Below are 25,399 nucleotides of genomic sequence, written 5' to 3'. Positions count from 1 at the left end.
GCTACACAGCATTTTGCTCTGTTGAACAAGCTGTGAAGACAGGAGCCTGTGCAACGCTGAGCTGCCCTGGGGTCCTCCAGCTGGGCATTGCTGCCTTTTATTATATTTTTTAATAGCTGGAAGCACTTGTCTTTGAGCCCGGCGCCTCAGAGCAGCGCAGTGTAGCCGGCACCAGCACGGTGCCGCGCTCCGGCTTGCACATACACAAGTGTGCAGAGGAGGGCTCTTCTGGTTCAAGGAGATCTTCTCGTTCACCCCAGGCTGAAGGGCTGCCCAGCCAAGGGCTCCCTCGCCCCGGGGCGCGCGAGGAGCCGCTCTCAGCGGTAGCAGAGAGTGTGGCCGTGCACGGCGCTGCCCTGCACCCACCGGCATCAGCCGGCGCGCGGGGGAACAGGCACCGAGCCCCGCTCGGCCTCCCCACCGTCCTCTGGGCAGACCCAGGCTTTTAAAAATATACTGGGGGCTTACCTGAGAAAACAAAACCAAACTAAACAACCCGCCTCTTTGCACAGCTGGAGTTTAATTACACATGTGGCTAGATTAAAATACGCAGCAGCAGGTGAGGGTGAGTGTGGGGGCACAGAGCACAAACGTGCTGCCAGGTGTAGGTCTTGCTGTCTCTGAGACCCCGCTCCTACGCCTGAAATGCCGCAGCACATTTACTCCCGGATGCCACCGTTTCTGCCTTGCTCATGTGTCCACTGTGGGGAGGAAAGCTGCAATGCTTCTGGGTGGCATCGTCTCGAAAATAGTCTAAGCATGCCCTGCTTAGACGCTTAATGTGGAGCAAAATCAGAAACCTGCTAATGCACTGCTTCCTTTGACAAAAGAAAATGTAACAATGCAGAAAAAATAGTATCAATCCATCCCCAGTGCTTCTTCTCTGCACTGTCTGCTTGAGTGACCCCATCCAGAGACTGCACTGAGAGTGCTGGGAGTACTTGGCAGCGATTGGTAACAAAAATAAAGTTAAATATGCTACACCCATACTCGGAGGAGCTGGTGACTTGCCCAGAGCCGGGCAGGGAAGTCGGGGAGGGAGCAGGGAGCTGTGGCTGGCCGGCCTCTCCCCAGAACTGCAGTCGAGCAGAGGTCTGGGGCTTAGGAGGGATTTCTGGTCTTAATTCTACCCACCTCCATGGTGACATTGGCCTTTCTACAACCTGAAACAGAAGAAGCTAAATGGCTGCTTTTAAGCTCATAAATCCAGCCCTGTCTGAACACCCCACCTTCCCCAGCTCCCCTTCTTTGGGAGCAAGGTGCTTCTAACACCCGCCAGCACTTTCTGTGGCAGCTGCTGGTTTAAAATACCCCATGGCAGCAAAGAGCTGTTCCCATGCCAAAAGCAGCCCAGGGCTCACCAAGCAGCGAGATGTGCTGGTCCCTGTTGCGCCTCGAGAACCAACTGTGCTGGGGTGCGCAGCCGGGGAGAGGCAGCGCTGGCAGAGCTTCAGACCCCCCCCCACCTCATCTGTTCAGGGGCTCACGGATCTCCCAACGGCCTTGCCAGGACTGCACCCACCGGGGCGGTTTGGAAATAAAATACTTCCTGAAGCCTGAGCAAAAATCACCTGCCCTCTGGGCAGCACTCCACCACAGAAACCAGCACCAGCAGTAACAAAAATTAAAGAAAATGATGTAGGCAAATGTTACCTGAGGATTTGAATGCTGTCAGCTCTACAGCCTAAAAGAGGGGAGAACATTTGTTAGCAGAAGGTACAGGTCTGATTGCTTCGTTGCTGGCAACACCCCGCCACACTCCCTGGGGCCAGGCAGGGCTCCCCCAGCACCCAGCTGCTGCTCTGCACTCTCCCTCCCACCGAACACTGCACAGGCCAGGAACTGGAGCCTTCACCCCCATCCCCGAGGGACCAGCACCTTGCAGAGCATCCCTGGACACAGCTGCACCTCTCGGCAGCGAGCTGCCGCCCTGCTCCGCGTCCCCTCACCGGGGACCCCCCAGCCCCGGGGTGACCCAGTGGGCTGGACACCGTGCTGGAGACCACAGGAAAATCCAGGGAAAAAGGAGAGAGAACTTTCTCCCCCCGTGCTGTGGTGGAAAGAGCAGGAACAAGCCTTCGCCCTGTGCTTAAGTGATGGTTAGTGCTCTGTGAGGTGTGAAATTCCTGCTGCCAGCCCAACAGCAATAAATATCACCAAACAACATTTAAAAAAGCTGAAACACAAAGAACATCTCGTCTGTGTTTGTATCTTCACTCGCTCAGTGTTTTGTCATTTTAAGTGTTTTCAAACGTTTTTAAGTAGCATCTTCTCTTCATCCAAACTATTGTGCAGCTGCCAGTGACATTCTTAATTCACCGCTCCTCCAGGGAGCGCCATGACTCATTTAGCCAGGGAGCAGGAAAAACAGCACCGACTTACGTAACTATCGAGCGCTGAAAGCGGCACCTCCCCAGCAGAAGGTAGGACCCCCCAGACCCCTCTGCGGTGAAGATGGGGCTCAGACGGAGCCCTCACCCCGGCCGGCTTGGCACCACGGGGCTCACACCGACACCGAGGGAGCAGTGAGAGCCGCGCTGCCACGGCACGGATCTGCGCGGGCAGGGGGCCGTGCCCCCTCTCCCCAGGCACTGGCCTTTAGCTGCACCCACATTAGTTAGAAAGCAAACAAGTACAGCAAAAATGCCATGTTTATGTCGCAAAGATACAGCAAAGTCCTCGATGACCCTCACACAGAGGAAAGTGCTTTCTGTCTTTGCCCGCTAGGAAATGCCACGGCCTTGGCATTTAGAAGATCTGCTGCCTCCTAACGCTCCCTGCCTTAGGAAACTCAGGCCCCTGGGCTAATCCCCTTGGCCCACGTCTTGTATCTGGTGCCAGGAGCTTAGCCCTGGTCCCAGTTTACACAGCCAGCACCTGGCTGGCTGAAAAAAGCATCACCTGCGAATGAATCCCGGTCGGTGCTCAGTACGAGGGGAGGAACAGCATTAACCACAATATAAATCATGAGAGATGAAAATATGGATTTTATTGAGTGGCTTCAAAACGATATGCCAGCTATAGAAGTATTATCTATTGGATAAATAAGAGCTGTCTATGTGACACAGGTTTTCAAAGGATAAATATTAGAGAGGGAGAGAGAGATCCTTCAGTGAGAGACTCACATGAAAGTAGTGTTGGATTTTATTCTGAGGAAATTACAGCACTTGTATGTCAAGTGCACAAGGACTGATGATCATTTCAATAGTGGGAGATGGAAGTGGTATCAGAGTAGTAAAATTTAAATTGTTCCCTACTTTAGGTCATGCCTCACTGAGCTTTGCATCAGACTCACTCCTGCAGGCAGCACGACCCCGTCAGCCCTCCCTGACAGATCAGGGCCAGCAAACCACTGCTGCCTGATTTTAATTTGCTGTCCCTGGGGGAAGTCTCCTGCCTTGATCCATACCAGCTTCTGCTTGGTGCTTTACTGGCTCAAATTCACTGGCTCCTTCTGTTCACGTACACCCCTGCTACCATCACCCTCCCAGCACGGCGGCGGGGCTGGCTCCCATCGGCTCAGGAGCAAGCTCTCGCCTTGGAAATTGGCCCTTCTGGGGCCTCCTCCTCTCCTGCCCACAAAACAATCACCATCCCTGTTGCCTGCTGCTGCCTGCCCTGCCCAAGCAGCCCCAGCTCAGGCAGTGGCCTCCTGCCCTCGCAGCACAGCCACAGCAGGTCACTGGCCAGGAGCCCCTGCTCGCCAGCCCACCTCACTCTCCATCTTACGCTCCTACAGAAGACAGCAAACGCTCAATTGCATCTGGTTTGACTACCAGGAGTGGCCACTGTGGGCACGAGAACACACATCTCAAATGATTCAAATGACTTAAATCAACATGCTGCTGATAATGAGTATGTATTTTAATAAACAAGAGTTCTTCAGGATGTGTACCAAAACCTCCTTGGTTTTCACAGACAGGCCGTGCGTCTGGAGCATTCCTGAGGAGGAGAGCAGGGATGCTGTGCTAACATCTCAACAATCAGCAGCTTCTGTGACGCCCTGGGACAGAGGGGATCAGCACGACCCGCCATGCGCACAGGGGGGATGACTCAGGCAGCTGCGGGCACATGCTCAACATAAACCACTGAATTTGTGCCAGAGCTGGTAACAGAACTGGGTGTCCTGAGCCCCAGCCCCTCGCTGGAACCATCAGACACCATTGCTACGTAACTGCTGTGCTCTGTGTATGGGTGAAGGTGGAAGAAGAACAGAAGACATTACATACCGGTCTCTCGGGTGACATCATTGATGAAATCCCCATGGGAATTTTGGCTCCAAAATTTCCTAGGGGGTGAAGCAGCACAATGAGTTTGGAGACTAGAGAGTAGAAATATTCATGCTTTACCAAGAACTCAGTGCTTTGTGTTACCTAAGTATCTCCCACGGAAGCAAAGGGACCAAACCGGTTACCTGCATAATTGCACCCACAAACTGGTTGGAGCATGCAACACCTTTTTTCCCAGAACCTAAACCCCTTGTTTTCCTACTGCCACCTTTGCTTCCCCTTCTCCAGAAAATTCATTTTAAGTCACAAACATGGCTTCTTGCCTCAAGAGACTGCAATGCTGCGTAACACGGTGACAAGACCCCCATGCCCACACCCAGCCAGCCTGCAGGCACAAACCTGATCCCTCTGAGATCCACGCGCACGTGGTCCCTGCCTTCCCTGGGAATCCTTCATCCCGTGCTGCAGTTGCAGCACCAGTCCCCAAGTGCTCACACAGGCACAGTGTGCAGATGAGTTAACGGAGTGCCACGTGAATGTGCACTAAAATTCAAGCCTTGGGAATAACATTTTACCGTGGTCTCATCACACAGCCCGGGCCAACAGCAATGACAACCCTCTTTACCTTTGTTGGTGATGTTCTTCACTGGAGGGTCTCTCTGCACAGGGCTCGACAGGGCACTCTCAGCTGCAGGACTCAGCTTCCCTGTCTCCCAGGAGGTCGTGTTTCTTGGACTTGATAGGTAGTTGATGGGATGAGAGCAGTTCTGTGATGGCAGGGAAGAGACACAGGACAGTAAAAACTGCAACATGAGTCTTTGCTAGATCCAGGTCCAACTTTAAAGATTGATTTCATCGGCACTGCAGCCCCTGAGACTTTGACTCCCAGCCCACCCTGGTACAGCAGGCTGCTGCCTAATCAGGGTAGATTATCTTTGGGTCTGCACTGTCCAGCAGGACTGCAAAGAAGGGAGACAGCCTCTGTCAAGCTCCCTACATAAGACAAGAAAAATAAGACTTCTTTCCAACATCATCTCCTCAAAGGAGTCCAAACGTACATCCAGGCCCCTCCTCTGGTGGGTGCACGATGAACGAAGGGGGCAGCAGGGCAACCTTGCAACTTACTGTGAATGAGAGCGCTTTCTTCTTGTCCTTCATCCTCTGGATGGCATTCCTCACCTGGAGCAGAGCAAGGACATTAGAGAGGGCCACAGCAGCTCTAGCACAGCAACTCATGGAGAAAAAAGCAACCGCTGTTCCAGAAACACAGCTGGGGCTGTGCTGCCTCGTGCACTACCACAACCCCAGCCCCCCCCGGATTGCGAATGAACAGTTGCTGTGACGAGTGACTGAGCCCCAGCCAGGGGCATCTCTTACCTCGCTGTTATAGATTGCATAGACCAGGAATATGTACAGGCCCTGAAAAGGAGAGAGTACAGGAAGGGTTAGAGATGTACAGCTGGTTTGTGCTACTTTGCACAGGAGGAAATGAGTTTGATGAGCACCAGAATGGGTGAGGACCCAGGCTAAGGGGAAGAGGCGCAGACGGTGGGTACGGCACAGCCAGGGACAGCTGGGCAGGAAGGATCTTCCTTAAAATGACACTTGAGATCAGGCTCTTCACAGAGAGTCCAAAGGAGAGACAGTCCCTGCCCCAGTCCCTCTTCCTTCTCCTCTCCCCCCATTTCATTTGGGGGGAGTGGGCATCTCTCACGGGGCACTCAGCTTCCCGAGCCCAAAGCTCTCCTGCACTCCCACTCGTGCATGCAAAATCCCCCTGGAAACACCTTCACATCTGAGAAGCAGAAATCACCAGAAATTAATTGCTAGGGGAACTGAAATCTGGGAAGCAGACCTCCCTTCCCACCAAGCACTGACCCTGGAGGGGCTTTTGCCAGCCTCCCACGGACCAAATGCAGCATGATGCCGGGGACAGTTCCTCCGTCCCGTGCAGTGACAGACCACAGCGTTAGCAGGACCCAAATGCAGTGGGATACGGACCCAGAGGCTTTGCTCAGCCCCAGTCTGGACAATCCTTCCTGCCAGCACGCCAGGGCTCCGGCAGCACAGCCTGGGCCACCCTCTTCCTACGCAACAAACCAGCGCTGCTGCGTGCACACGCCGAGGACCAGCCAGCAACCACACGTCTGCCATGACCAAACGCTCGGCCAGGGCTGTGCCCGGGGCTGAAGCGGGATGTGCTCAGGGAAAGTTCCCCGGGGCAGGGCCGGAGCGAGCATTGCCTGGAGGCAACAGCCCGGGGCTAATTACAGCTCCAGACCAACAATTTTGGCCTTAAGGCAGCTCTATCTGGCCCACCAGATTTATGTTATATCTGTGGGGTGTTTGTTATCGCAGCTAGATAAATCAGCTGCAGCAAGAAAAGTAATCCGTCTTGTCTTCAGTGAGCCTTGCTCTTCATCTGCGAGCTCTTGGCAGGCGCAATGGTAGCAGTACCCTGGCGCCGTGCCATGACCTGTCCTTCAGCCAGCAATGCTGGTCACTCCCCCAGACCAGATTTCTGGTCAGGCTGCCAAGGCAGGTCTTCCTTGAAATAATCATTCTGGATGAGCGCGGGGAAGGGGGGAGCGGCGAGGTCAGCTGGGAGGAGAGCAAGGAAGGAGAGGAGGCCCAGCTGCGGCGGTGGGCGGAAGCGGAGCCGCGGCTGTGGAGGAGCCTGCTCCTGCCCGCACTCCTGCTCCCGAGGCCTGTAATGCCCCCCCAGATCCCCGCTCATGGTGGAGCAGGCGCTGGGTGGCCACAGCCGAGGGCACAGCACATGCCAGGACCCACAGAGCAGGATGGATGCTCCTGCCTGGTGTCCGTCTGTCCAGCAACCACGTCCTGCTGCGTGCTGCACACCTCAGCCGGGAGCAACACCATCCCCTGCTCCCCTCTCACTAGAGACGGGTGAGTGGCTCTAAGTCCCTGCCCCGAGCCAGCCTCAGGACCATCCTTCCAGCTCTACAAGTTCAAGAGAAGCCTGCAGGTTTTACCTACACTGTTTCTTAACAGCGGGCACCTCCAGCCAGCACTGGGTGCTGGGCAGGGTGCTGGTGCTGCTACCTCCGAAATCATGGGCCGCAGGGAAGGTGCTGCCGCCTGCTCGCCAACCCACGGGGCAGCCATGCCGGCACAGCATTGCTCCCTGTTGCTTTTCAGCCACTCGGCTGAATTCCTGCGCTGCCTAGCTGGAGAAGGAGTTGTCATGTTTGGTGTCGACGCACAGAGTAACCTTGAAGACAGGCTTTGGTTTCCACAGATAAACAGAAAGCGGTCAAACAAACAAACAACCACAGCAGCAAAACTTTGCTGCACAAGACTCGCGCATGAAGAAGCACGCTGGCCTTAAAGGAAATTCCAAGGTGATCCATAAGACAGCCAGCAAAGAAATGGGATGGCTTTGTCCCTGCTGTCTCTCAACTCCACAGCTTCCCACCAGCATCACAATTTCTCTTCTGGGATAATCTGCAAACTGACCTGAACTTCGTAATGAAGGGACAGAGGCAAACAAGCAAACAAGCACAGCATATCCATGGGTAAACCCTCCACTGCCTGTTCACACAACAGCCATGGCTCCTGCTGAGCTTCAGGAGAAAGAAGAAAAACAAAAGCAATAACTTAGAAAGCAAGGGAAGAAAACAAATCCTGAACCAGCGAACACCTCAGCTCCCACCTCACCCCAGGTGGACGTTGTCATGGTTTGTGAGAGTCTCAAGAGTTGTATCATCCAGAGGACGCATTTATTTATTCATTTCAGGAGCTATTCCTTGTCTCTCAAAAAACCCATGTGCCCAGCATCCCTGTTACCACAGCCAGCACCCCTCAGCCCCTCTGGTGGCATCAGCGATGAACCCAAGGCTGAGCCAGCCACGGAGGATGGAGGCAGGCCACAGGCAAGGGGTATGAGCCCTCACTGAACCAGGGAACTGGTTGCGGGATTTCCCTTGCCAGTGCTGGATTGCAGAGGGAAGGGCAGCCCTGAGTGCTGCTGGAAAGCAGCTCTCCCGAGGGCCACCCAAGGATCCTCAGCAGGACACCTGTATCAGGTGTGATATATGTGCTCACGTTTTTACAGCACGAACACTGAAGCAAGGCAGAGGAAGACTGGGAGGCTGTGCTCTGATCAGCCTCTCTGCTGATGTTGACGGAGAAATCAACAAGCTAAGAAATGTTTTCTTCTGTCAATGAGAAGATGCTGGTGCTGTTCTCAGCTCTGCTCACCTCATCTCTTCACAGCACTGAGCCTGGAGTTCTCTTTGGCTCAGTAACCTAGGCATGGCATGAGGGGGCAAGGAGAACTGATGCTATATTTAATTACAGTTACGACAGGCCTCCTGCCACCCTTCTGATAGCCTTAATAGCAGAGATGTGAGAGGCAGCCCTTGCCTGGCCTTGGAACATCCCCATCTGAGAGCCGACGGATGTGCGTGAGCAGCACCCGGCCGCTGGAGCAGCGCCAGCCACAGGCAGAACATCCCTGGAGCAGCCACCCATCTCGTGCACGTGGTGATAACGCCTGCGTTTCACCCCTGGAGAGCTGGGCCAATGCTACGCTGAAACCCGCCAAGTATGCCGGAGGGAAGCACTGAAAACGCTGCTGCTCCCTAAGTGGAAGCTACAGCAGGAGCCAATTTCTGTGGAATCCAAAGGAAAAAGGGAGATGGGGGCGGAGAACTCTTCGGATCCCAATAGTTTGGAGGGTAGTACCCAGTTGCTCTCTTGACTTGGATCTTCTGGAATAGGATTTGTCCTCAAGCACTGGGCAAGGGACTCTGAAAAATCTACTTGTGGCTGTCCAGTGCGAAGGGACGGGACTGTGCGGGCAGCCAGGCGCTGTCTCTGCCAGCACAGCCTTGGCCCCAGGGCTGGCCCCAGTCCGGGGCCGTTCCCCTGGCTGGCGCCGGGTCCATCCCTGCGCACACGGCAGGAGCAGGGCTGTTCAGTGCTTCTCTAGCTCCATCTACAGCTGCTTTCCCTCGAGGTTTGGAAAGCTTCTGCCAGCGAGGGGGCTGATGCTTTGAATCGCAGGTCTTGGCACTTTTGTCACCACGTGTCCCTGAGTTTCAGATATCCCGAGCTCCTGGGCACTGTCCTGCCTCGGCGCAGAACTGAGCACGCCTGGCTGCTGGGACTAATACAATTTGCTTTGCTCTCTTAACCACATAGAGGCTGGTTAAAGTTTTAAACTCTTTTGATGAAACCAGTAAACTTAGAAGTAAATATTAAGTATTGCTTTACACACCAGGGTTACCTTCTGTCCTGTAGAGATCCCTATTAATACTAACTATTAACAAGATGACTCTGAAGTATGGTAGCACTCAGGAGTCACAGCCATGGCTCTGGAAGACACCAAAACAAGCAAACAGCCTTAAAAATGTGGCCAGATGCTACCTGAAGAATAATGAAGAGGCTGAAGGAGATGACATGACTTACCCAAGGTCTTGCAAGTCAGAGCTAGAAACAGCACACACACTTCCAGCCCCGCCACGCAAGGCTCTGATCACCAGCCCATGTGGCAATCTCTTCCAGCTAACACTCCTGCATCCCATCAGATTCCAGTGCACCTCTCACCGGGCACTGGGAGCATCCCTGGGGAGCAGCTGCATGGCTGCAGACAATACAGATTTTAGGGGTAAATATTTTTAGTCTTTGATTCTTAATTCTTCTTCTCTCATCTCCCTGAAACAAAGCTGACTTCCGGGCAAAGGGAAGGTGGTTCTGCCTGTATAGTTCTTAGGACACAACCTCTAAGTATGTATGAACACAAATCAGATGAAAAACACTCATCCTAGAACACACACTGTCCAAGCAGCAGCCAAGCACACGATGGCTGGAAGTGACCTTTGAGACGCTCTCCATGAACAGCCTGTTCTGACAGTGATGCTGGCACACACGGCCCGTCCCTACCCTGTAGGAATGAGGCTCAAATAGCAGCTGGGATGTCTGTCCCTTTAAACTGGACAGTTACCATTTTAATTAGCCATTAAATCATCAAATGAAAACTCTAATGAAGTTCCCTACAAGCCTGTTGGTTTGGAATTATCGTTTTGAAACCATGCTGATGTCAGAAAATCTAACATGAGAAACAGGATTTGAACTGCCAAAGCTGTGGCACCAGTAAGACACTCCAGAGATTGGTGCTGGAGGGCCATTAGATGAACATGGTCTCCGGAGCTGTATTTCACATCTTGGGAGCACGAACTTAAGTTTCCTCAGACAAAAGAGCGCAGCAGCTTGGGAAAGCTACAGAGCTGACAGATGTCCCTGACTAGGGACAGGTACGAGTACACTAAAGCACGAGAAACCACAGGCAGCGGCTTGGCTGCGATGCGAGGATCCACCCGCTACGGGACTCACCTGGAGGGAGTTCAGCACGATGAAGACGTAGGCCCAAACGATGCTGAGGTGGACAAGCACCCCACACACCCAGGTCAGCCCCAGCACCGGCAGCAGCACCAGGATGGGCTTGGCTGTGGCCCTGTCAGGAAGAAGAGCTCAGGATCACCCGGGCGCATTTCAAAGCTGAAGCACCGTGTGCTGGCAGCTGCCTCCCAGCTCTCCACGGGGGTCCCCATCGTGTCCCTCACCCCTGAGCCCAGGGGGTCCCGGCAAAGCGCCCCAGCCTGTCAAATGTCCTTCCTGGCTCTGCAAACCCTGCCCAGGGTCTCACCGTGAGCTGCCTGGGGCATCTGCACTGGGTTACAGAGCACACGAGTGGATCTGCCCTACCAAGAGCTCCACAGGTTTAGGAGCACCCTGGACTGTATCCTGCGGTTTAGAAGAAACTTTCCTTGCCTCCATGCTGGAGACAGCTCTACTCCTCCAGCAAGTGCCTTTCAGACAACATGTCCACCTAGAGGCACCCAAGATGGTAGCTATGGAACAAATTCCTTTGCAAACAAAATTAGTTAAAAGGGGAAAAACCAAACATTTCACCTCCCAGCCCCCAGTGTGTCAGCCCTGCTCTTTATTTATCACCGAGAGTTAGCAAGAAGGGAGCTCTTTGACGTCATTAGCTATGAGAAAACAGCTATTTCCCCCCCAAATGCTGCTACAAGGAGGGCTTCTCTATTTGTTTTATTAGCATATGGATGTCACCCTGCCCTCCAGCAATGCCCTATCTTTGTTCTTCTGTAAATTTGGGAAAATTTATTTATGATACAGGGGAACAATATGTCTAGCAGGGGTATCCGGCGCCAGCTAACAACAATAAAGATTCACAGAGAATGATAAAGTAATGACTCAAGCAGCAGTTTTTTAGAGGTCTCTCTATATTGACCGATTACAGAAGTCCACACCACCTCCCCTTTGCCATGTACGTAATCCCCACCAGCGTTACTTCCAATCCGTCAAGTCCCAAAGTCATATAGAAAATTCTTTTTATAATGGTGAATAGCCAAACCCCTGCACTCTCCACAGCTGGCAGCCTGCTGAGGGGCACACACGAGTGCTAAGGACGGGCTGGGTGTAAGACAAGTTCAGTTACAACCCCTTCAAACGGCAATGTTCTGCGAAGTGGAGAGGAGACGCTTCTGCGGCTCAGAGCTCTATAAAATTCCATGGAAACTGAGCACCCAGTTGGCTCCTTGGAACACCCCGAGCTGCCACCTGACCTCCCCGTGGTGATGTTTCACAGGACGGCTGCAGGCAGCCGCAGGGCAGGCTGGTGGTAGGAAGGGGCAGACCGCTCAGCAGCGGGTTCGGCTCCCTCACCCGCGTTCCCCCACACGCTGTCACCACTGCAGACGATGGGGATGTGCTCACACCGGCCATGCCCAGACTCAAACTGCTCCTCCTGGTGATGCTGACGGGCCCAGGGGAGCTTTGATTTCAGCAGGGGGTGCCAAGGGTCTCCCGTCCCAGCGTGTTGAGAATTAGGAGTGTGGGTGCAGATGTGGGTGTCCAGCACCAGGTACCCCAGGCTGGAAGTGTTGGCTGGGCTTCCCAGCGGCAGACATTAGAGCAGACAGACTACCTTTGGGTGATGCAGTTACCCTGGAGAAAATCCTTTCTGCCCTGATTCTCCCTGTCATGGTCTTTCACTTCACCAAGGTAAAAACTCTCATCTTAACCATAATTCCACCATTCCATACCCAGAGCAGCCATGGCTGGCAAAACCATCCACTTCCCTGCTCACCATATCTGTATTCCAATCTGGTTCTCCAGGCTGCTGTTGGGCGTCAGCATCTTTGATCTCCTGCGAGCGCTGGACACAGTCACCATCACCACCCGGAACAGCACGAAGGTGTTCACCTGTCAGAGAGGAGCCACTGGACCCAGCAACTTTCTGTAATCGCAGCTCCAGTGGGGTGAGACTTTTCTGCTGGGAACTCAATAACTAATGTCAGAACTTGGGGAGAAATGTATCGCTCCTGAGAAAGCAGTGAGTAAAATGCTTCACAGAGCTATCCACACAAGCATGACACCCATAAAACTTAGCTCAAAACTTCTCCTACAGAGTGTTTTCCCTGTTAAGTGTCGACTCTAGACCCCTTAAACATTGCACCTTTTTCTGCTCCTATGTTGTTTAAGGATACTGATACTACTTCAAGGACGTAGGTGTTCCCATATTAAAATCAGACCTTTAGTTAAGGCAGTGTCACAGTCAACCTACACACATATCCACATTCCTAATTTAACACCCAATACAAGAACTGGTCAGAAGAATCTTCTTAAAGCACTTTTTTCTGTAAAAAAGCTGCTTTAGTTAAAGAGATTTATTTGTGTTGTGAAAGTATATATAAAGCATAACAAAAATTCTCCTATAAAAGCAGCAGCCACCTTAGCTAGAAGAAGTGATGACACCCCTGATTCTGCAACGCTTTCCTAAAACCAGACACGAGGGAATCACACCTTCCCAGCAGGCTTTGGCACTTACTGCCAGGATGAAGAGGACAGGCCCAACAAAGGCCCAGATGACGTTGGTCTGAACGTTCAGCCAGCAATGGTTGTCTGCCACATACTTGTTAAAGGAAGTTGCAAGGGTCACACTCACAATAACGACTGGAAGGCCTGCAGAAAAAAAGCACAAATTAAACCCCAGGAAAAGCAGAGATGACCTATGCAGGTCAGCCGTGCTCTAGACAATTGCTTCAAAATCCCCATGACCAGACATGCTCCAGCGTGAGCCAGCTTAGCCTCTGAAACCCCACGAGCAACATCAATTTACTGCAGCTGAAATCTGTCCTGGCGCTACTGGACCAGATTTATATGCTGTCAGCATCACTCTCCTAGGTATAAAGCATTCCAAGTCCTGAGTCCTGATCAAAGCAATTCACTCCTCAGATTGCTTTTTTAACAAATTAGACAATCAAAGACATAAACCAATCCAAAATATTTGAACCAATTGTCCAGTGTCCAACTAGGTGTGTGTTTAGCAAGGAGCACTGATCCGAAGAGGCTCCTCTTTGATATGAAACTCAGTTTATTCAAATGAATTCTATGTCCCTAAAGGGTTCACTCAGAATACAGGGTGCTTAGTCCAGACCATATTTATATTTTGGGTACTATCAGACACTGGTAATGCTCTCCAAGAACAAGAACTTACCATAAACCTTCTTCTCTATTTTTTTTTGCATCAAACTCTTGGTTTTAGAAAAATAACAGAAATGCTTTTTAACTTATATTCTAAGACCAGAAATTTGACACATAAAGGTAAGAAAGCCTCTGCAGAGCAGTGGTACCAAACTCACATACTGAATCAAACCAAACATTCTGGAATCTCTCCTACTGAAACTTTTGCTAGAGAAAAAATTGACACATTTTTCTGAGTGCCCAACGTGGAGGAGTCCGTAGATACCCCATCCTGTCACATAGTAGAACTTCATTCTCCTGTCTTCACTCATGTTGACTGCCACCACTTTGCTCCACAGGAGAAGCCCCTCTACCAGCATCCATGAAAAGGCCGCCATGAAGAAGAGGTGGAGGAAGGCAGTGACCGTGAAACACACCACCTGCAGAGAAAAGAAATCATACTGTTTCAGGAAGAAGAGTCCTCTGGGGGCTTCTGAGCGTGTGTGGTCAGGAGGAAGAGGGCAACCTGCAAATTATGCTGCAGAACATGCAGAAATGTATTTAAACGTCCACAAGCACCAGGAAGAGTTCTTAAAATTGCAACACTTGAATAGTCCAACTGCTGCAGCTCACACTCCTTTCATCTGTGTGACCATGTCAAACCACAGAAGAGGGAACTGAGAGCATCTTTTCCTGCAGTTCTTGGACTTTCCCTGCAGGTCTTTCATCCCAGAGCTGCTCAATCCAGCCCCAGAATGTGGAAGAGGATGCAGAAAGGGACAGAACTGTATGTTCCTGTTTTATAATTATTCAAATTTCCTGAAGGATTTTTTGTCAGAAACAAACTGTCAGAAGAAGGAGGTGAATTTTCCTGACAGATTGCATATATGCATATCTCCAAACACAGAGAGGCAATTCTTTCCTAGATGCAAGTTACAGGTAATTCATGAAAGATTAATAAAAAGAATGGCACTTTTGTTCTGTTTGCTCTGACAATAAGGCTTGAGCAGGCCTGGTCCTGCTGGCTGAACGGGACACATCCTGGTGAGCTCACCTGATTGGTCTTGGCCAATTCACTGACCATGAGCAGAGCTTCTGCTGCAGCTAATGCAAAGATCAGGTTCTTGTGCACGGTTGTTCGTTCACTCTTGGGGACACTGAGGAAGGAGAGAGGAAGCCCGCAGCTGCAGTCAGATGAAAGGGTGCGCATGTTCTCACTAGTCCTTGCTGGGCTCTGCAGACCTGCCTGGGTGACCTGTGACCTCTCTGCTGCTCCCTGCAAAGGCGACAGTCCAGCAAGGCACGGGACTGCCCGGCTGCACAAGCACTGGGTGCTGGGGATGCGCGTGGGTACGGCTGCTCCGACCTTGGCCAGTGCTCCACGGAAGGGGCAGGCGGAGGGAGTCACTGCCGTGCTCACAAGGCAGATCTTTGTGCTTGCCAAGTGACACAGAAGGGCTGGAAACTAAAGAAATAGTCTTTGCTCCATTTATTTTACAAAAATTAACTCTAGCAGAGCAGCTTTTATGGTAAACATTGTCGTTGACAACAGTCTTTCCACGGGCACTCGGGTGTGCACACAACTCATACAAGCAGCTCCACACAAACAACCAGCTCTGCACCCCCCCCCAGCCAACAAGAACCACTCCCCTCCCTCCCTGCTGCTACCGACCCCCGGTGCAGCTCCCCAGCCTTCCCCGCACACCTGCGTCACCCCATGCTGTCAAAGGAGACCTTGTTTGGATACTTGTTCTGAAGCAAAATAGCAAACAAAGAAATACAGAGAAGGCTACAAGAGTCTGGACTTTTCTTACCCAACTGCCAAGAATAAAATGAAGGTAACAATCAAGGCACAGAAGGAAACTCCACATCCAATAAAAGTCAAGGTCTGCAGTGTGAGCTCCTCCTTGGCGGTCCTCTGCTCCAACCATGAAACAACAGATGACACAAACCCCCCCACAAATGGGCACAGACTGCTGGCAGTCCTGGCATGCGCCCACAGAGCAGCAGAGAAGGGCTCCTCGCTTACCTGCATCTCGTACACCTGCAGCAGCACAGCAAAATTCGTGGTGTGGTTGCAAAAACAGGTAGTGGAGTCCGGGAGAGGTGTCACCACAGAGCAGCCGGCTGTGGACCACATCCCGCCAGCATCTGGGCTAACATGCAGCAAAAACCAGAGAACACACATGGAAATTACCATCCACTTCAACAGAAAGCCAAGGTGGTCATTCTCTCTGAAGAAGCAGAGTTGAAATGAGGAAGAGGATCTCAGAGACGTCTCCACATGGACTCCCCTTTGGCTCATCCTGTGTCTCAGCAGATTTGCCTTATCCGTCAGGCACGCACAAGAAAACGGGTCTAGTGTCAACGTGTGTATTAAAAAGCACGATTCAGCCATCACTGCTTTAAACAAAACTCAGTAACTGCATGGCTCTGGGAACTGCTCCGTCCACAGCACATTCACCCAGAGCACCCCTGGAGCAACCATGTCTCATCCTCTCGGGACAAGCCAGCTGCTCTCCGCATTCCCTGCACAGAGACCACGGCTGCACCGGGTCAGCTCCGTCCTCACCGGCAGCACTGCCCCTCTGAGCCCGCCCCAGTACCGAGGGAAGTTCCAACTCAGAGCAGGGTTAGTGGAGCTGTTTGTGCAGCAACCGTCTGCTCCCCAAAACACCCTCTTCCCACCTTCCCCAAACTGATCCACGTCTGTCACAAAACAGGGACCCTAAGGAGTTTTTTTGCTCTTGAATGACTTAATTACCAAACCATAATATATCACAGTCTCTGTGCTCTCACTTTGGTGACATTCAGCAAAAACACATCTCAATGCCAAGCAGTATTTATGAGGCTGGGAGTCCAGCATGTCTGCCGGGCTATATATCTTGGACCAACCCTTCTTTGTTGCAGGCAACAATCATAATTAACTAGGGCTTTCCATTTTAGTTGTGTATACCTCATTAAAGGTCACTTTTTTGTGGATGACTTTTCCAAAGGAAATCTTCCCAGGAGAGCATTCTACTCCAGCAGAGAGAGGATGCCAGCACGCAAAGCAGGCAAAGAATTACAGATCCCTACTCTTACCATTACATTTATACTGTTATGTTTGGTTTTCCAGTGCAAATAAAAGCTCATAAATCTGGGCACCCGAACGGAAACAAGGCACCTGAGGCTGAAGTTCCAGAAAGCACAGATGGGTCCCACCAGCTTATCGGGCAGGTCCTGCAGGCAAGAGGGAGAAGAAGAGATTACACAGCCACGCACATACCGTACGCAGACTGATGTGACAGGGTCTGTCAGCACAGGACAAACACCTCCCCAGGGAAACAGGAGTCGAGGTGAGAGACCTGGGCATGGGACACCCCGAAATCCGAGAGCTCTGGGGGCCTTGAGCCAAGGCTGGGCGCAGGCGGCCGGGCCAGGCTGTGCGATGCTGCTGGCGGGGGAGGTGGGGGGAAGCACAGCCCCTCCTCGGGGTACCTGGACACGGTGCTGCAGGCGGTAGCGCACAGACGTGCTGATCTCCTGGTAGTCGCTGAGCAGAGCCGATGAGATCACAGCGGTGCCCACCATGGTGCGGAGGTACCTGCCAGGGAAAGGGTGCTGCTCACAGGCACAGCAGCCACGGGGGTGCTCGGAAAACAGGATCTCGCGTTCTACAAGGCAGCTGGAGAGATCCCGAGCCACCTCTGGAGTGTTTCAGTGGCACCAGCAAAGGGCCTGGGCACGGGGCTGAGAGAACCTCCGATAACCCGGCACCCACAAACCACCCCCACCCCCTGTAACTGCAGGACGTGGCCGTATAGGTGAGACCCTGGAGCATCCTACGTGGTTGGCAGCTGAGCAGCACAGGGGAGGCCCAGAGCTGGAGCAGTGTGTGCGCAGGGCTGTGCGGGCTGCCATCCCCATCTAGTGTTCAGCTCCCGGAGAGCAGAGGGCTCTGCCTCCCACCCTGCTCCGGCAGCCAGCCCGGCTCCAGCAGCCTCTGCCCCAGCCGGGGGTCCCACAGCAGCCCCGCAGGCTCCATCCCCAGCCCCAGCCCACCCCCGGCAGAGCTGATAACCCAGGGGAACCAGGAACACGCAGGAGAGGCATCGCGGGGCACCGCGACAACGCGGGCAGCCCCACGGCACAGCTCAGGTCGAGGTGTGCCAAGGGCCTCTGCCACCACAGCACTGCCCAGGGACCCCCTTCCCCTTGTCTGGTCTCCACACACATATCAGAGAACGCGGGGACGAGGACAAATGGGATGGGATGGGATGGGATGGGATGGGATGGGATGGGATGGGATGGGATGGGATGGGATGGGGCGGGGTGGAGCGGGGTGGAGGTGACCCCAAAATAGAGCCACTGAGAGACTCAACGTAGACTTGGAAATTAATTTTCCAGTGGTGCTAAGAGTGCAGCCTTGGGGTGCGGGGGGGGTTTCTGTTTCACTCACTTCTGTCCTCCATCAGAGGCAGCCATGTCCTGGAAGACAGCCCTGCTGCCAGCACCGGACAGGCAGCGCTGCAGGGACCCGTAGCCAAACCACATGTTTTTCACTGTGACTCTGCGGAGACCTGGAGGGACAGAGCACTGCGGGATGGGTGCGAGCACACAGGGCAGCTCTGAGCAGCCCATGCTTCAGCACCGCTGCCCTGATCTGGGGGTGTGATACCGGGGGTCCAGGGCACCCACAGCTCCAAGCTGTGTCTGTAAAGAGGCTGTAGATAATCTCTCCCCCACAGCCCATCTCCCTTTCACCAAAGGCACCTCCTCCCCACACTTCTCCATACTGTATGTGTGCAGGGTAAAGAGTCTGTGCCATTAAGGAAGATGCTACAGAAGTGCCGAGGGGAGACCCGGGGAAGCACAAGTGTCATAACCTACCTCTGGCTTCCAGTCTTTGCATTTCTTCTGCGGGAACCTCAATGAGGTCATGCCTGCCTTTCTCAGGGCTCTGGACCAGGTACGCCTCACTGCTCAGCTCCTGCCTGCTCAGCTCCAGCTTCCTGACCTCCATCCCTGTGGAAGGGTAAAATCAGGTACTGAGCCAGGGTTCAGCCTTCCTCCAGAGCTACTGCTACAGCAAAGTACCACAAGGACATTATAACCCCAGCCAAGACCCACAGCAGCAGCAGACAGATCCCTTTCAGTGCAAACCACGTGCATCTGGGCTCAGATTGTCTCCGGTGCCCAAAGGTTTCTTACAATCCTCAGTGTGAGAGGTGCCCCCACGCTGTGACACTTCTGCATGGAGGAAACAGGAAGAAGGCTGCAGGGTCGACCCAGACGGGGAGAGGTGCCAGGAGTAGGCTTGGACTGGGAACCAGACGGGGTGACTAAGCTGGGTCCCGGTGAGATGCCCTCCCCCAGCTCTGCCAGTGCCACTCACCAACGTTCCCATGCTGGATTGTGATCTTTGTTCTCCCTGCGGTCAGCAGCGGGGCTAAATGTGACACCATTCTGTCACAGAGCTCAACAACAGCCATGGGCCCTCTGATAACCTGCAAACACAGAGAGAGCAATGGGAATCAGTGCCTGCACCGCCAGCTCACACTTCCCACAGCTCACAAGTTTTCTTAAATGCTTGGTCCTCGGCAGAAAAAGAGATGTTGGGATTCAAGGCTTTTGCTTTGTTTTTGTTTGATTTCTTCACTAAAGGGTGTTTCTTCAGCAAGGAAACGAGACTGAGAGTGAGGGAAACTTGCTGGTCTTTATAAAAATCCATTAAACCAGCATGGAAATAAATAACTAAATAAGCTCTGGAAAGAAAGTAGATTTTTAGACCTGACTCCTGATTTTTGCAAAGCTGTAAAACAACCATTCTCTCTTCCCGGAAAAGGATGCACCCAGAGATAGACTCCACCACTGCAAGGTGACTGGCCCCATTACTCGAGGTCCTGTGTGTGTTGGGCAGCACAAGTGCCACCCCTGTAGTACACAAACTCAACCCCCTTCTCCTTCAGCAGATATATCTGCTGCACCAGCTACACTGGGCCAGAGCTGGTTTTGTGCCACTATTGAGAAGCTGTGAGTAACTGTGGCCACAGAGACCTAAGCAACTCTAAGCAATGAGGTAAACTCGGAACTATTCAGCATCTTTTCGTCTCTGGAGGTCCCTGGCTTGGTTCCTGGAGCACTGGTCAGGCCAGACACTGTCACACATTTCCCAGAGACAGGTGGAGAGCGCAGACTGTACAACAGACACAAAAGACCCACGTGAGAAGGGAAGAAGCTAATGGAGAAAATCCTAACGGGGGTGGGATGATGGAAATCCCTCACACAAAGCCTGACGGTGTTTTGAACAGCGTGGGGGCTGATGACAGAGAGCTCCTTGGCAGCCCACTCATGGAAAATAACACAAACTACAAAGCAAAGGGCATTGCCCTGCCAGAGACAGCAGGATGGGGGAGCGAGGAATCTAGAAAGCACCAGGAATCCACAAATGGTGTGTAATCCTGTAAATCCTGGCTGACAGAGTGGAGAAGCTTGAAGAGAGTGGAGACAACCACTGGAGGGGTTTGCAGGGAAGGCACCACTTGACTGCACTTGTTTGCAGAAGAACTTGTTTGCACCTCCAACAGACGAGGCAACAGTAAGGCAGCTGGCCCTTATCTGAGCTGGCAAAGAGGCTCCATGCCCACGCTTGCAGCAGTTTCACAAGCTCCAGAATGCGGACAGAAAGGCTACACGTGACATGGGACAGGTCCTCAGCCTGTGGTCATACAGCAGGCCAAGGAGCTGCACACACAACAGGATGAAGAGAGGTGGCACACAGCGGCCAGGCTGCTGGTGACACTGTTACCTGGCTGACTGATGACCACGTTTCAATATTCTGCTCTTCCAAGATTAACTCAGTCACTTCCACGTAATACTGGCCCAACTGCTCCAACATCTCCAGCTCCTCTGCCTCCTGGACTTCCACATCAGAAACCTGCTTTAGTAATTGAAGCACTGCAAGGAGGTCAGACGACTCCAGCACGGGTGTCTCTCCTTCCCTCAGAACAGTTGCCAAGACATCAAGAGCACCAAGAGCAACAGAGAGATTCATGTCTTGGACATCACTTGCGAAGACGTTCTCAGGAAACTGCCATGGAAAAGATGTTTTAGTTCAGCGCGAAGCCCTAATTCTGTCTGATCATCAGCTATGCCTTGGCAATGCCCTGCATGCCCTCGCTGGTGTGAGGACACCTGCCTGGCCAACCAGGCATATCTCAGGGGAAGGAGATCTGCCTCGACATTTTAAACTTTCTGGTCCAGCCTCTCAAACTCAGTGAGACGAGTCAACCTGAAGCAACACTTTGCCTGTTTGATCACAGCACGAGTTACAGCTGTATTGGCCACACTCTCCAAGAGCAGCTCAGAAAAGGCCACAGGCATAACTGCTGGCAAAGTGACCTCAAACACCAGTACATGCCAGCAAGTCCACCCCAACAGCTCCTGCCTGCTCCCAGTGCCAGCTGCCAGGGCTGCAGGACTCACCACAGTCCTCCCTGCAAGCGTGTTCACACGGCCCACAAGCGAATGGCTGGATTCCAGCTGAGCTTTCTTCAGCTGCCAGTATGCATCTGAGAATAAAACAAAGGCATAACCATCGCTGTGGTGTTGAGCAGCGTGGTTAACACATGCCATGTTCAAAGCCTGGGGAACAGTCCTCAGACAGTGGGTAAGTTTGTAGGACAGTCAGGACAAGGAGACTTCACAGCTGTATTTGATTTCTAGTACAAGGTCCCACCTGGAGAGATGGTCTAACACTTTTTTTCTGTCCCCTTCCCACGTCCCCCTGGCCAATGAGTCTGGAGGTGCCTGGATTGGGAGGCACTCTACAGCATCGCCTCCAGAAGCCATGTAACGTGTACAATCACTGCTTAGCTGGAGAACAGCAAAATAATCTGTCAGAGTGCATGCAACTGAAGCAAAGTCATGGCTACAGCAGGTTTACATGTGAACTCTTCAGAGCAGACACGAGGCCTCCCCATCACTGGCCATCATCCTAGCTAGGACCTCCAGGAGTGAAAGCCGTGGAAGTAATGAATAAATAAATAACAGCTGCTGTACCCTTTCTGTAGCAACAGATAAAAGGCAAAGACTGCGAACAGGATGCGTAACTGAATCCACTGCTGCCAACTTCAAAAACTCGGCATTCCTCAACAGGCCCTGTGGAAACACACACAAACAGAAGGCCCAGGTCCCCCAGAGACACGCCACCCCCAGCAGCTATCGCGTTTCCCACAAGCGATACACAAACCCAGCCAAAGACAAAAGCTGTGGACTGCTCCTTCAGCAGCCCCAGAGCCAGAGCAGAGCAGGGACTGGGCTCAGAAACTGCTCCCGACCTGCCTGGCAAATCCTCCCCAGACGCAGCTCGGGGGAGGCGACAGTGCCAGGTCCCGAGATCATGATTTATCAGCAATGTCACACCAGTCTGGCTCAGAGACTGAATCCCTCCTCCCAGCACAGCGTCGAAGCACCGGCTGTGCAAACCCCAGGAAACAGCATCACTGACAAGCAAGCCATTCCTCTCGTTAGAAGAGAAGGGCTGTAATTAGCCCAGGATGTCTGAGCAGCTGCCTTTGCTGGGGTCATTGCAGGGGTTTAGTGATGACTGTGCCTTTAAGTACGATTCGTAAACTGCCCAGCCCAGCTCTGAACTTCCTTCCTGAAGGAGAAACATCATTCCACAAACTGTACCAAATTCCCTAAGGATGGGACTGGCTTCTCCGGCTGTCCCTGTGTGCTGACCCCCCACTGCAGAAGGGAGCCGAAGCAGCGAGGCCGGAGAGACTCACCTGGGCAGAGAAACTGTGCTCTCACTTCCTCAACAGTGCTTTCAACCTCCAGAGCCTTTGAGCTCCACCCAAATACAAGGTCTTGCTCCACCACCCAGCACGACCGAACTTTCTCAATCTGCTCGGCGCCGAGGACTTTCTGCCAGACGTGCAAATCCGTGATGTTCCCACTGAAGGACTCTTTCTCCTTGAAGGTGCCCCCCAGGGAATCTTGATCCTGCCCAATTATGAAAGTCCCCTGGCCATAGATGGCCTGGGGGGCAGAGGGCCCCACAGCACACAAGCCGCTGGCAGACGCTCTCCTTTTCCCATCGGCATAGATGGCCCAGGTCCCGTTTTCCTGCTGCCAGGTCACGCAGAAGTGATGCCACTGTCCATCAGCACGGAACACGGGCAGGTATGGGGAATGGTGCCCGTGGACTATGAGAGCGAATCGAACAAAGCCTTCCTCGTCGACAAAGCCACGGAGCTGGAACTCGTTAATAAAAGCCGGCACAGCATAAGAGAAGACGGTAGCAATCTCCTGGGTCCTGGTGTCCCACTGGAGGTGGGCGCAGGCTGTGACAGCAGGCAGTGCTGGGAAGTCAGAAAGCACCTTCACGTATTTTGTGTCTGTTTTTTCTCTGAACACCAGGACTGGTACAATGTGGTCCCCTAGAAGGAGAAATTTCAGCCAGCATAAAGGAAGAAGCATGGGCCAAACCCTGCTCATCTTCCACTGGGATGAAACCATCCTTTTCATTTGCCTCCTATTCAAGCTAAGAACTGATGGACCCTGCAGGCAAGGGCATCCTGCAAGCAGGCAGCAAGGCTTCTGCTTCCCCTGTGCCTGAGGGGATCAGGAGGGCAAGCAAGCTGAGACCGCATCATTTCAGCAAGTGTAATTTCCAGAAACTTAGTTTTATAGCAAATAGGATTGCAAGCAATGAATATGGAAGGAACAGCATGTTTCCAAGCATCCCATGCTATAGCAACCAAGAGCATAGTCAAATAAGACCTTTGCAGCATCTGTCTCTAACATCATCGCTCTGCAGGACCCGCGGGTCAATGGCGAGGCTGAGCAAAGCCAGACCTGCCTTACCCAGAGATGGTACAGGAGGGCAGAGCAGAGGAGCCCCTTTGCAGCTCCTTCCTGTTGCAAAGCGTTAAAAAACCCTGACAGTGCCCAGCTGACGTGCTGGGATCAGTGTTGTTCACACTGCCAGTTCCAGCTTGTGACTAGAGGTCCTAGGTGTTACCACAGTGATAGTAACAAACGAGTGGCAACTTTTCCAGTCAGATTAATTTTTCAGAATGAAAAAGCTCCAGCGATAAACATGTCTCCAAATATTCCAAGCCCACTTATACTCACGTCTCCATTTTGGTTTGTGCAGGACACCATCCCTTTCATGTAGCCAGAGAGAACCTCGGATGTGGTGGGACTGCAGCAGTCTGCTGAAGGAAGCTTGCTCCCCGTCCTGGGGTTCAAAAAGCAACTGAGCAAAGCGTTGCTCACAGTATCTGTCTGCGTGCCACCAGTCCAAAGCAGTGGCCACATATTCATACATGTGTCTTGAGGTCTCAATCGTGACAGGAGCAAAACCTGGAGAGAGACACACACAAGGGGGAGAAAAAGAAAGCCTCTCCAACTCACTTTCATGCCACGTATGCTACAGGGTGAGTCTCTCGCAGCATCCCCGAGCAGTTACCAAGACTGCCTGGTGCACCCCGGAGGAGCTGAAGGCTCATTTCTGTACCCAGCCCTCGGGATGTTCAGTGGGGTCAGCGTGACAGAAAAGTCTAGACTATATTGAACTTAAAAGGAGGGACATCTGTGAGTCTGCTCACCAGCTGAATCGCTGGCCTAGGGCTAGAGCTGGGCACGCTTGTGTGGGACACTCAAAACCATGCTGGGCACAGCCCAAAGAAAAAGCTCACTGGTACCCCCAGGGATTGCCCTCTGGGGTGCTTGTTCAAAGCACTTATGTACAAACAAATTGTCTCATTTTATCCCCACCTCCCAGCTCCTACCAGCCTCTGCATTTGCAGGTGCAATTTGCAAGCACAAAATAAATCTGTTTTGTTTGCAGTTACAGCGGCACAGAGACTAGCAGCTGAGCTGTACTTACCTGATTTTAGACAGTAATTTCATAGTTAGCCAAGCAAATACTTAGCTATGCAAATATAATTTCAGGCACAAAACAGAGTATCAGAAGAAGTTTCTTTACCTTCGTTTCTGCCACTGGACACCTTTTTATGCATCAGTTCTCTGTGCTAAATATTGCATGTAAAAACCTACAGAAGTGCTGATAAAAACACTAACCTTTAGAAGTCTGATTCTTGGCAAGGGCTGCAAAGGCAAAGAGACTCCTGGACAGACTACCGATCTGTTGGAGAGGATGTGTTGTACCATTCATATAAAGCATTAATATTCTCTCAAATATTCAAATTATAAAAATTTCTGTAAAACTCACCAGAAAGCTGAAGAGCAAAGAATCAGGTCTCAAGTCTCTCCTAAACATGCTGACCAGCTGGAAAGCTTTCACCCTTTGCTAGAATAAACAAAATATTATTAGAGATGTATTGCAGAGACAGAAGCATTCTGCAGAAAGCTCGTTCTCAGACAAGGCTGCTTTCCTCAGAGAGTCTTGAATCAAAAAAGAGAAAACGACTCTCTCTGAAATACCTGTCCTGGGTAGTACCCTATCAAAATAATTCTCACTTCTTCTTAAAGAACTTAAGGCCTCAGTTTAACATTTGTTTCCAGGATACAGAATAATTAATGATAAAACATATACAGATGTGCAGTATTAATAGGCAAGTTAGCAGAGCCTTTTTATCTGCATTAACTAAATAAAAAAGCCATCATAAATTGCACTGTTAAACAGTGTCACATCACTG

At 52.1% G+C, this 25,399-nt stretch overlaps 1 protein-coding gene across 1 annotated transcript; it reads right to left on the bottom strand.

The window, feature by feature from the left end:
• Nucleotides 1-659: 659 nt before the first annotated feature.
• On the bottom strand, nt 660-25,020 carry ADGRD2 (adhesion G protein-coupled receptor D2). The gene is made up of 25 exons (XM_074891188.1): nt 24,973-25,020; nt 24,822-24,885; nt 23,871-24,101; nt 22,520-23,173; nt 21,789-21,887; nt 21,213-21,298; nt 20,536-20,817; nt 19,123-19,234; nt 18,618-18,752; nt 18,187-18,307; nt 17,226-17,331; nt 16,912-16,967; nt 15,775-15,901; nt 15,560-15,663; nt 14,800-14,902; nt 14,032-14,185; nt 13,111-13,244; nt 12,370-12,485; nt 10,590-10,710; nt 5,607-5,648; nt 5,355-5,408; nt 4,855-4,996; nt 4,230-4,288; nt 1,654-1,684; nt 660-775 (listed from the first exon to the last, which is right to left on the bottom strand). The coding sequence occupies exons 1-25, from the start codon at nt 25,018-25,020 to the stop codon at nt 660-662; spliced, it is 3,297 nt and encodes a 1,098-aa protein (XP_074747289.1).
• Between the last annotated feature and the right edge of the window lie 379 nt (nt 25,021-25,399).

The sequence above is a fragment of the Strix uralensis genome, chromosome 21 (genome assembly GCF_047716275.1).
Source record: "Strix uralensis isolate ZFMK-TIS-50842 chromosome 21, bStrUra1, whole genome shotgun sequence".
In the NCBI taxonomy this organism is placed as follows: Eukaryota; Metazoa; Chordata; class Aves; order Strigiformes; family Strigidae; genus Strix; species Strix uralensis.
The sequence above is the reverse complement of the archived record's forward strand: the minus strand, read 5'-3'. Positions and strand labels throughout refer to the sequence as shown.

Bases quoted from the DNA above. Each gene is read 5' to 3' on its own strand.
- ADGRD2 (XM_074891188.1), bottom strand. From the start codon at position 25,020: ATGTTTAGGAGAGACTTGAGACCTGATTCTTTGCTCTTCAGCTTTCTG. The intron at 18,308-18,617 runs GTAGGTTATGAC...CTGTCCCTCCAG, and splicing joins GCAAAGACTGGAAGCCAGAG to GTCTCCGCAGAGTCACAGTG. The intron at 14,186-14,799 runs GTGAGCTCACCA...TTTTCTCTGCAG, and splicing joins AATTGGCCAAGACCAATCAG to GTGGTGTGTTTCACGGTCAC.